This window comes from Rhagoletis pomonella, unplaced genomic scaffold (genome assembly GCF_013731165.1).
Source record: "Rhagoletis pomonella isolate Grant_MI unplaced genomic scaffold, Rhpom_1.0 Rhpom_scaffold_00013, whole genome shotgun sequence".
In the NCBI taxonomy this organism is placed as follows: Eukaryota; Metazoa; Arthropoda; class Insecta; order Diptera; family Tephritidae; genus Rhagoletis; species Rhagoletis pomonella.
Window position 1 is genome coordinate 20,235,374 of NW_023458567.1, and position 12,222 is coordinate 20,247,595.

The 12,222-nt window shown below is 37.8% G+C and overlaps 3 protein-coding genes across 3 annotated transcripts in view; 2 read left to right on the forward strand and 1 right to left on the reverse strand.

The window, feature by feature from the left end:
- LOC118748942 (nuclear cap-binding protein subunit 1) overlaps window positions 1-12,222 on the reverse strand; it is a 116,986-nt gene that overhangs the window by 70,894 nt on the left and 33,870 nt on the right. The gene's annotated exons all lie outside the window — the stretch shown is intronic.
- Window positions 1-12,222, forward strand: part of LOC118748941 — a 41,432-nt gene that overhangs the window by 1,127 nt on the left and 28,083 nt on the right. The gene's annotated exons all lie outside the window — the stretch shown is intronic.
- On the forward strand, window positions 3,837-5,435 carry LOC118748944 (probable basic-leucine zipper transcription factor R). The gene has a single exon (XM_036483702.1). It carries the CDS (start codon window positions 3,865-3,867, stop codon window positions 5,344-5,346), a length of 1,482 nt encoding a protein of 493 aa, XP_036339595.1. The 5' UTR covers window positions 3,837-3,864; the 3' UTR covers window positions 5,347-5,435.

Consider the following 12,222-nt stretch of genomic DNA (forward strand, 5'->3'; position numbering starts at 1 on the left):
TTACAGTTTAGCCGTTTTCTGCAACCAACTTCACTTCCTAACTTCCTTCAAAATCGGATTATCCAGCCGCTCAGCGTTAGGGTTGCCAGATTTTTTATGCGCGAAATCAGTATATTAGACTTTTTCATGCTAAAAAAATCAGTACATTTCAGTATATTCTCATTCAAAGCAAAATTATGAATGTAAGTAACAGAAAATAATTTAAAACGTCTGAGTTCTTGTTTTTAACCATATTTTGGTATATAAATAAAATATGGTTCATAAAAAATAAAAGCGTTATTCATTTTAATAAATTATTTTATATTTATGACTTTTTGAATAGCAATAATGAGATCATTCCCATTTTCAGTGTTTAAATAGTCAAAGAATTTCATACATTTCATTTTAAAATCACTTTTAGTTTAAAGTTCACTTTCAAAAATTTTAATTAGAAGCCGGTTTCTCTCTTTGCGCAGGAATACTGTGAAAAAGTACCAATTTTTAAGGAGTTCATCTATATTTCCTCATGGCTTAAATAATTTTTCAACTACGCAAAAACTGGGAAAGACTAAGAATTCGCTAAAAAGGGTATCTAACTCTATGTCTTGTATGCAAAACTCTTTCAAAGTCAGTAAATTGAGAAAAAGGCGTTGTAAGTTATAGGCAAAAGCCATTCGAATATTGAAATTTATTGTTATTAAACTGAAAGTTATTTTCGAGATAACTAATAACACTCAACACAAATAATTTAAGCTCCATCATATTATCACAACTGGTAGGTAACGACTCGGCGATATGCCCATAAAACGATTGATCTTTTTGTTGTATTAATTTCTTGGGCATATCAAATACATATTATCTAAAACATGTCAACTATAATTAAATTATTTTCTTCTTATTTTTTACAGTACAGTTTAAGAAAGTTCCAACGTTATGTAAAAACCTTAAGAAAATACTAAAGTATTTTGTTTGAATAGAAAATTCAATACAAATCAGTACAAATTTTGAAAAAATCAGGACATTAGCGTACTGATTGAAGAAATGAATATAATCAGTACAAGAGTTGAAAAATCAGTACTGTACTGATAAAATCAGTACGTCTGGCAACCGTAGCTCAGCGTAGACGCCGCGTTGTTTCATTATGATTCACATAAATAGTAGTTGCGATCCGGTACGAGTCCGGACTAGTCAGAAATAGTCATATTTTACTGGAAATCGATCCCGTACTCGGTGCTCTGACTACTGAGAGTACACAAAAGAGAGTAAATACGGTTCTCTCTCTGTCAGAAGTTACCACCCTGCAGTAAATCCCCAAACTAGTCAGGAAAAATACTAGTTTACAACCAGAATTTCCTGACTGAAACCGAACTAGTTCAAAAGTGATCAGACTTGTAGTAAGTACAAAAAGATTTATTCATGCCCAGTTTTATTTGACTTCGACAGTTTAATACAATAGAGTACACAAAATATTATAACTTTTATTTGAGTATATGGTAAACCGTTAAAGCGAGTACGTACTCGCATTTTACCATACCTGTTAAATAATGATTAATATTCATAATGATTATTAATTAAACCATGTTTTTTTGGATAACCGTTTAATGATTAAATACCGACATTGGCACCTTCTTAATGATTAATAATTAATTACTTAAACAAAATATTTTAATTAATTCGTTAACTTTAATTACATCATTATTTAATTATTTTTTATTATTTTCAATTATTTTTGACTTTTTTTAATTACACGATAAATATAATTATTTGATTAATTTCAATTATCAATCAACAAGCCAAAGTATAGACACATATTAAGAATATTTAATAACTGATCGAATTATTTATTTATTTTATTCTTATCCAAATCTCAAATTTTAAACACTAATTATTACTTAAAAAAAAATTTTATTCACATAGTTCACTCAAAAATTAACTAAGGTATCTTTTTATTTTTAACTAAAATGTTTTCCATATTCAAGCTTTTACTTTTAATATAATTTAATCGAAAATGCATTTAAATTTATGTTCGAAAGTTTTAAATATTTATGTATTTATTTTTCCTTTTAATAAATACTCAAAAAATTTAACACTACATAAAAATGTGTAATGTATTAAAGTGTACTTAATCAAAAGTTTTTTATTGTATATTCATGAATTTATTTTATTTTTTGACTTCCAAAGTAGTCATTTTGGCCTATAATTATACTAGTATTTTTCTGTCTATTTTGAACTAGTATGAGACTGGTATATTTCTGACCGAAATCTGACAATTGCCATCTCGTAGGACATCCCCGTGTTAAAAATACCAGTTGATTGCATGGAAAAAAGATAGTTGGCTGACTAGTTGGGCATGCAGTTCATACTAGTTGTGAGGTAGTTTACAACTAGTACATTTGACTACAGGGCAGTTTTAGTTTTGCTGGTAAATGTGTCAAACGATCAGCTGTAGTGTATTTGGTAACCAAATTGTAAACAAAAGAAAAGTGCACTCTGCTAATTCATGTTGAAAACTATTTAATTACTTGTTTAAGTGGATTCTAATGAATTTGAAAGTATTTTTGGTTATTTACATGTGTGAGCTGAGTGTGTTTTTATACAAAATAAGCAAAAATTTACAACCAAAATTTGGAGGTTATGTTGAAGTTGACAGAAGTTACCATTTTTTACTAGAAAGCGATCTCGTACTTTTCAATGTTACTCTCTCGCTCTGAGCGAATTTTTATTTTTTGACAGTTTTACTAGTCCGAGTCCGAGGAATACGGGAGTGCACCTAGTATGGGCATGAGAATTTTTGACAGCCAGACAACGCTGACGCTTTTGTTTAGATATGGCCATGATAACGGACTATTTGATGTCAGAAATTAAAGCCCGTTGTCTCGACGGCATTTGATTCAAAAAAGATGGCGTTACTTGCCTTACAGTCCGTGAAATATTTGATTTACTGCGAGAATGATTCGGTGAACACTTCATTTCACTCTTCGGAACAATGCGTTGGCCACATACATACATCATGTGACATAACACCTTTAGACTTTTTTTCTTTGGGGCTATGTAAAGTGAAAAAGTCTACATGAATAGGCCGGCTACGACGGAGATATTCGAGGCCAACATTACTCGAATCATTGGCCAAGTGCCAAATGGACCACCACAAGCGCAGTTACGTCCATTATTTGAAAGAAATTATCTTTAAAAAATACTTATAATGTATAATAATAAAGATTATCAAAATTAATTAACTTTCGTCACAGTTTTTCATTTTTGAAAAAAAAATGCCTCTTAAAGAATCTTCCGATCCTGAGTTCATTCTAAACTTTCTTTTAAAACTTATGATTTTCTTTAATATCTAATGGGAAGCGACTGACTAAATATTTGATATGTATTTATGTGTGCATACCCCCCTCCTTTAGATATTTTTACCCAAAACAATTACGACCAAAATGAAGATTTGCATCAAGACCGAGCATTACCAAATGGTTGCCGCATACTTAGAATGTAGCTACTGCTACCACCCACCTGCAAAATATGTAAATAAATCTCACAGTGCATTTTATTGAAATCAAAAACAACTTAATACACGAAACAATCTGCTTTGTTCAGGCACTCAGCTGTAATCCGCAATAGCTTAGGGACTAAATGCAAACAAACGCGTGGGTGGGCATTGTCGACAGGTTTCCATTTACTGTCTAGCAAATCTGAAAAGTACAAGAGAAGAACATTTAAATGACATTGTCTTATTGTTTCTTATTGTGTTTGCATTTCCTACACTTAAGACACTTAAGACGTGCAGCTTGTTTCGTAAAGACAAACATTAAAATCTACTTTCTTTTACTCTATCTCTCTCTCCGTCTACAGCTTATTTGACTTGTAGTTGCTCGGCAGGCGGTCATGTCGGATGAACATCACCAACAGCAACAGCAGCAGCAGCAACATCAACGCCAGCAACTCTTGCAGCAACAGCAACAACAACAGCAACAGAAATGCGCAGGAAAGGATACCACGACAGCCAACTCATCTTCGTCGTCCTCCTCGCCCACGAGTGCCGCATCCACTGCCACACCGCGAAAGTCGAATATTCATGAGATGCGCAATCAGGACTTTGTCAGCCGACTGATGGCAGCCACGCCTCCCTACTTGTACTCCACACCGGTGGGTGCCAACAACTTTTTCTTCAGTGACATGCTACGCTCACTGGTGCAGGCACGCAACAACGAGAATGCGCGCAATCTGCAGCTGCAACAATCGATGGTGTTGGCACGCAGGCCACGGAAGCGCACTTGGGCTCACCACCGACCCTATTATGAGCACTTGCGTGAGCGTAAGGAGGCGGAGGAGAAACAGCAGCTGCAGCAGCAACAACAACAACAACAGCAGCTAGCAAGCAATGCCGCTGCGTCTGTTGGCTTGGAGAAGCCATTGGAACTAACAAATAAGCCATATTTCCACTTAGCCAATAAATATCGCAAGATGGATGATGCCACCAAAGATGCAACAGATGTTAAGGTTGGTAGGGGCGATGCAGGCAACGTCACCACACCAGACTCAACTGCTGCCACGGCTGCTAATGCTGATTGTGCTGGAGCGGGCGGTGGAGGTGGTGCAGTGGATACCGCGCTGCAGGACACTCCGCCCGCTGCTTCACTGCCGCCACAGGATTTGGTCTTACCGCCACCTCCGCCTGTGTGGTATCCACCGCTCTACCCACCCTACGGCATCGACCCATTGCACTTCTTCATCGATTTACGTGTATCGGGTCATATATATGATCGCAAAAAAGAAAATATTTCGCCGCTCACCAGCGCCGATAACAGCAATGCGACCAGTGAGTCGGAGTCATCCGGTGGCAGTGCCACAGGTGCCAGTTTGCTGAACAAGCATCGACAGGGTTCAGCGTTCACGGTGCCCGTACCGCGTGCAAACGACACAAATTCCGCAGCGAGTCATACGTTAGATGCCATCAATTTGACCTCCTCAGCAATGGCTAGCAAATTTGAAAATTACACGAAATATTATGATTTGGGTGAGGCTAAAGAAAATCAACCTTTTACGAAAAATAGCGCCAGCTACATGCTGCAGCATTTGCCGCGTCTTTATAGTCAGTTCGCGGCGCGCGATCTCCTTGCTTCGAATGCAGCAGCAGCTGCCGGTGGCGGTAGTAGCAACAGTTATGATAATGACAATAAATCTGAGCCCGACTGTGATGCTGACTCCGATGGACGAGCCTCGGTGGATAATTGCGCGAGTTTTGGTGGCAGTAATCGCGAACGCGACATCGATGTGGAAATTATCGACTCGATTAAGTATCGCACTGATGGCGAGAGCAGTCGTTGTTCTAGCGCTGATGAGGCTTCAATAACGCAAATCGATTAGACCTTAAGATGGGGTATATAATTACATTAAAATATATATATAGAAGAAATACTGTGTCGAATTTAATAAAAATAAAATAAAAAATTTAAGGAACGAACCTTTTTTGGCCGGTGACATTGATAAGGTAAGGTGGACGAGCTGCTATTGTTACAAGCGGACTCAACTAGAGCAGTAAATTAACATTATAGAATTTCAAAGAGATAGTCCTCCAAAAATCATAAGATAATTTTTTGGAGTTTGAAGCAATTTCACAGAAAGTGCTTAATACCTTCTACTTTAAGATGAGTAAGAAATTTTAACCGCTTTGCAGAAAGTGTTTTACGGGGGTTCGAATCTGCCAACCATTTAGCCGGTAGTCTAGTGTCTTATTAATATTCGCAATAAACACAGCCTCAGCAAGCTCTGACTAATTCGTTCACCAAGCGTGCATGTAGATTTGTGCACCTGCTGTTAGCTTCTGCTTTGAAATTCCCCTCGACTTGTGAGAGCAGGCATCTCAGAGAGACTTTCAGCTCGTACCATTTCTACAAGTCCTGTCTCAAATCCTATCCACGCGCACTGGCCCGCATAGATTTATCATGCTCTGCCTTAAAGATTACAGGAATATTCAACGTTGCCGAACACATATCCAATTTATGGTTGCCGACTACATATGACAGTCTGTGAACTTCGCTTAATGGCAGTTACTGGAAGTAGATAGCAATGCCCGCTTGGAGGCTTCTATCAAATTTGGAATTTCGCAGTACGTTTCGCTTACAACGTTTTCATACTCGCAGACAATTCTAAAACTAATTCAATTCTCCGCCCGAATTTACCTAAAATAGACGAGAATTGCTGAAAGCCCCAGGAGTCGGCTAGCGCTGCTTGGGACGTTGAGTGGACTGCTCACGTTACGTATATATGTACATATATTCCATTTGTTGCTAACTTTGGAAGCTAAGCAGATGAAGTACGAATCGTCTCCCGTCCTGAGAATGAGTCCGCGTCCCGAGGATATCAAACATTTCTTTGCCTAAATAAACCTTGCGAGTTTTAAATTACGTTAAATATTGTCGAAGAGGTCTGGTTCAACTTTCCTGAAAGTTTGAAAAATTATCTTTTTTTTTGAGAATAGAACAAAACCATTGCTTTTGAATAACTGTACCAACGAGGAATGAACAACATTTATAACAATAACTCTTATGAGGTCAATTCGGGGAACAACTAAATAAAAGATCTTTTCTGATGCTGACCAGAAAATGGCATGCAATGCTATTTTTGTGACTTTAAGCGTACTCACATTAAAAGCGGTGGATGAATGATCACCACTGCAAAGCGTGCAGTGCTGGCAAATACCGCCGCAGCAACGATCATTTTAACAGCGCATACTCATATTGGCTTCGGTAAACCGGTGTTCCGAATGATCGTGCATGGGGCCAGCAACCACTGCATTTGTTCGATTGCCGAAAGCATGCCATGCAATAATTGTGGCAAACCGCACGCCAATCACTGATGTTTACCTCGCAGCATTGTGATGTCCCTCAATGAGTTATTCATATCAGAGATGTATGGCATTCAGTGTGAGTCTACTGTTTACAGGACTGCCCAAATGTCATAGAAGATGAAAAGCTCTCTCTTCTCTGTATATCTTTGGGGAAACTTCGTCCTGCCTTATGGGTGGCCAACTCTTTCACCTAATGTACGCTGCAGTAGTCGTGGAGCGGAGGGGAGAAAACTCTTCCTACGACCATCCTTTAAAGTTTGGAGGTGACTGACAAAACTTTATGGCTTAAGCAATATGATGAGGTCTGCTATCCTATCTCACGAAGTTCAGAGAAATCATATAATTTTAAAACTCTATGACTGATTGATTCAATAGCCGCCGTTTTCAGCCGAAGAGGAAAAATATTTGGTTACTAAAAAGGGGTTTATTTCACTCTTGTGAGTAGGTGATGCCTGATTCTATGGGTAAGTTCATATAGTTTAGTGCCCATTTGCTCCTCTATGGAATTTGTAGGGTAAAGTCTTTTAAGGGAAAATATGAGCTCAGTAGTCTGAGCTCTTAACATTAGTATGTCTCATACTCACGAATGCAATCAGTTGCATCTAAAACTTGCTTGTAATTTTGTACTGAAGCAGCTTCTGTGTAATCCAATATACGCGGTGCGTAATCCCATTTTATTAACCGCAGTATTGGAATCATATAAAAAAGTCATAGCTTTGCTGGATGCAACTTCAGAATTGCATTGCCAGGACAGTTCTCCGTCCAATATAAACATAGTACCATCCTCGGTATCCTCGTAATACCCCGTCAGTTTTCAGATTTCCACCTAACCGTAAAAAAAAAGAAATCCGCCCGCTGACGTAACTAATTTTGCAAATATAGTAATCGATTTCTGTAGCAGAAAATAGACGTCGTAGTCCAGGCAAAAAATATGGTAAATTGATGTAATCCCCGACAGAGAGGGTGGCGGCAAACGATAAGACAATAAACCGCTCAGAAGTATGCGCAGTTGGAGTCAGGTGTACTCAATGAACCTTCGCGTATTCGTCACGCAATCAACACCACGACAAACGCCAGCGGCGTGTCAATCGCACTTGCTGCAGACGGCAGGCAGCAGAGTTGACAGAATAGATGTTCACAGGAAATGTGAAGGAGGAAGTGTAATAATGACGAACAAGATTGAAAATTTCTTTTCACTTAACTCACCAAAAAAATAAACAAAAGAAATCGAAATAAAAGACGGAGTAGCTCTGTGTATATGTATGTATGTATGCGCGCCGCGCGCAGGCTGTGCTTAATTGACGATGAAGATGTGAAAGCAACAATTTCATAAATCATTTACTGCAGTGAGCGATGAAATTTTCGTTTGTCGCATTCAAGTGAACTCACCTACCCACGTCTAACGCTGCTGATGGGGGTGCGAAATTGCTGTTACAGCAGCAACGAAATCAAAATTATACGAAAACAATAAAAAGAAAATTTAAATATGCATAAAAAAATTTGCTTGCGGTGATTATTTCTGCGTTGGTGTTACAGAGACGTGGCGACATATCTGGGTAGAGTAAGAATGCCGCTTGATTGTGGCTGATGATTTTTCCAGGATATTAATTTTTACATCATTCATTGGTTTTTGCTGTTCGAAGCTGTGTCGCTTGCTGTCGATGTCAGTGTCGTTGGAAAAGTCGCTTCCGGTTTTAACACCAAATGCATTTTACCAGTATCCAACTGTGTTTTTTTTTCTTTTATCAAGCGGATTGATTTCATTGATGATTTTTCCTTTTTTGTTTACTCACAAAAAATACAGAACTACTGATGCAGAAAAACTGCAAAGGCCGACAATGCTGATAACAAAGTCTGGCATTCTTCTTGGCTCACAGCCTCGTGGCATTTAAAGGCGTTATAAGGGGTAGCACCACATATATTTGCAAGTGTCGAAAGTACACGGTTGTTCATTCATTGGATTCACAATTTTACCTAAGTAAAGTACAAATCTTAAATTTAGACCGTTCATTACTCAAAAGAGTTTGATCTTACGGTTATTCTTTGGGAAATTCTGTAGCTGAAAAGGTTGAATCTTTTTGACTACAATTTCAGGTAAAATAAAAATGGAGTTCCAGCTCATACCTTTGCGCCTGTACAACACTTTTTAGTGGGACATGATCTTTCAACTCAAAGTTAATGGAACGGCAATACCATACGATTGTCCGTTTGTCGCTTATTTCTAAAACACTAAATAACATTCAAATGTTGACTTTGCTCTCGGTCAAAGGATCGAGGATAACATATTCAACGACGGCCTTAAGGTACTATTCATAATAACAAGCTTGAAACCATGCACATTTCCTGACTACAAACCAAAACAATCTGTTTCGCCACAAAAATATCAGGAAGTTTTCTGGCAGCATTTTTATACGTGCGATCGACGTGAGTTGATACAAGTGGCGCTCAATTTAAATATGGAACGTTTAAAACCTTCATATTCCGGCAGGTTCTGCAATTCACTTCCGAGTGAATTTCAGTCAACTTCGCTTTCAATTCAAATGAGTAGAGGCTGAAATTAACTCGGAAGGTGCAGACATTGGTTGCCTTGTGCTCGTTTTTCACAAAAAAAACTTTAGTAACCCTCAGTAGAAAGCTTAGCAAATTTCTTAAGAACTGCGTACTGCCTTAAGGAAATTCTACACAAGAAAATCTTAGCCTCTTTTAAGTCATTTTATAGGGAGTTTTTGCTTTTCTTGAGAGCTACATACTGGCCTTTAAGGTATAAAAGGCAAACAAAGGCAAATATCTTAAGGCAACATCAAATGTATATCTATGGAATCAAGGAAAGCTAAATCGTGGACATTCTTAATCGAATATACTCAGTCTCTTTAGAAGAAAAAAAGGCAATTTCAATAAATGCGTTCCCCGAATTTCCGTCAGGCAACGAAATGACAAAAAATGTATGCCATTCTAAAAATGCCATATGTTTAATGCCCAACGTAGTGATTAAATTTATTTTCATTTAATGCCTAGTGAAAACTGAAAGTTAGCCCTATTGAAGAAAGTTTTTAAATTATTTTGGAATTTTTTATTTGTTTTTTTAGATGACAAAAAATTTAGTAATGTGACCAACCGTACTTCTTTCGGAAGTACAGTATTTCTTTTTTCGCTCTTGTACTTCGTACTTCGAAGTGCAGTCAAATGTACTTCTGTGCGATATTTTTTGCTTCAGGAATAAGATACTGTAATCAGTTAGCGACAATTTTCGGATCACTATCGAACTTTTTGACGCATGATAAAAATATCTCATGTTTCCCCTAAGGATTTTAGGCCTATCAGTCTCTTTAGGCTCTATCAATCGCTAGAGAGACTGATAGACCTGTACATAAGAAACGCGATTCCTCGTGACTGTCTTTAAAAAGCTTAATATGCTTATTGCAAGAAAAGGTCGGTTAATACCGCCCGCCCACAAAAAGTGGGTTGCCGGGTGATCGCCTATATACATAGATGACGTGGAACTTTTGGTTAAAGGCCTACTTTTATACACCCTTTTGATCTGGATCAAGGTTACCTGAAGCCTAACATTGGATAGGAAACCAGATGTAAGCCTATATTGTTTCAAGGAGCTCTTGTCTGGTGCAACTTACTAGAGAAGGCTTAACTTGTAAAACAGGAATTATCGGAACATTAGGAACCACACCTACGAACATATGTTGAAAACGGCGTCTGCGAATATTGCAGACAAAATTGTCGCAGCACGTACTGCTATTAGTCTAAGGAAACCGGGTCCTTTTGTGAAATAAAAAAGCAAAAGAAGACGTTTCTCTGCTGCAGCAACTGTTTTTATAGAGCACTTTAAAAAGTGATGGAGGTTCTGACAGGCCATTGTGCGATTGGTATTCATCCGGTGAGACTAGGAATTTCGACTGATCCTTTTGTATCAGCTGTCAAGAGAAAGTTGGAAGATTGGCTTGAGATGTCGGATCAGAATAACAAACTAATGGCCTTATTCATAAAAAATAAAGTAGGTTTAAAGAGCTTTATAAATTGACGTTTTCATACATTTTTCAATTAATAAACTTTTTATAAAGCTACTTTATTTTTTATGAATAAGACCATAAGACTAAAACACATCTATAACTGTAGATGGTAAGCTTATAGTATCTTTGGCTGCCAGGGTAGTGCACTTATCATAGGGTTATAAAATATCTTTTAGATCGCCGGGTCCTTTGCTCTGCTACATAAAATTTATTAAGTTACTACCCTTGCACTGTTGGCAAGCAGAAATGCTTTTCTAATCGGACCACATCGGTATATCCAGGAATGTGACGCCGATGAACTGATGAGCGCCCCTTAGTACCAGCCATAAGGCAAACGGCAATAAGGCGAATTTATGTTACTTCGCAATTTTAATATATAAAAATCGTAACTTGCGCCAACTGCGATTCGAACCGGGGTCCACAGTTTTGCTGGGCGAACACTCTCTCTACATGCCAACATTGCACATGAAATTTCGTTGACTAAGGGCCTACATTATCATTAAATCGTTAATTGTACCCGTTAGTGAAGAGTCGGTTACTAACTGATTTCCAATTATACGCGTATAAGGCTAGTTGCGACTAATTAATGCTTAATTGTACCCGATTGAGACTAGTCCCGGAATATTCTCATCAGTGATTAGTCGCAGTCTTTTTCAGCTGACATTTCTCTTCAAGTTTTACTATGAAATTTACGCATTGTTCTCCAATGCGCACACATGGGCATTATTAAACGCTTTTCTTCGCGCTTCACATTTAATGCTAAACTAACATCAGCGCCTAAAGTATTATTTCAATTTGCACCATTATTCATTGCCCAGTGGCAAATTTGATTTATGTTGTTACGAAAAAATTGCCAATTGAGCTGACTGCCACGCCCACGCTAAATAAAGGAAAAATATCGCAGTAATTTGCGTACCTAGTGAATGGCGTGGTAAATTGAAATTCAACCTAATCGCAGGAAATTTATATTCGAGCCGAGCCCGGACGAAGGATTTTGCTGCCAACCGACCGAATGTAAAATTTTCTTTTGTTTGCTTTTTCTACAAACTTTCATAAGTAGCTAAGAAGGAAAGTGCAAGGGTGGAAGGAATGATTATAAATTGTTGGCAAAGATACGCTTATGTTTTCGCCGTTGTCATTGAAGAATTTAAAACGTTACTTTTGCTAATCATAAATCTTCAGCAAGTCTCATAATTCATCCAACAGATTTTTTTTTTGATTGCATTGTGATATTCCCGTTTACCCCCTTGCAGCTAGCGAACAACAGTACGTACATGCACACCTAATCTTGGCCTTATTTTTGTATGAATGTTTGCTTGTTTGCTTGTTTGTTTGTTTGTGAGAAGCCACTCAATACTCTAGCGACTTAGA

Excerpts from the sequence above, each read along its gene's own strand:
- LOC118748944 (XM_036483702.1), top strand. The coding sequence starts at position 3,865 with ATGTCGGATGAACATCACCAACAGCAACAGCAGCAGCAGCAACATCAA.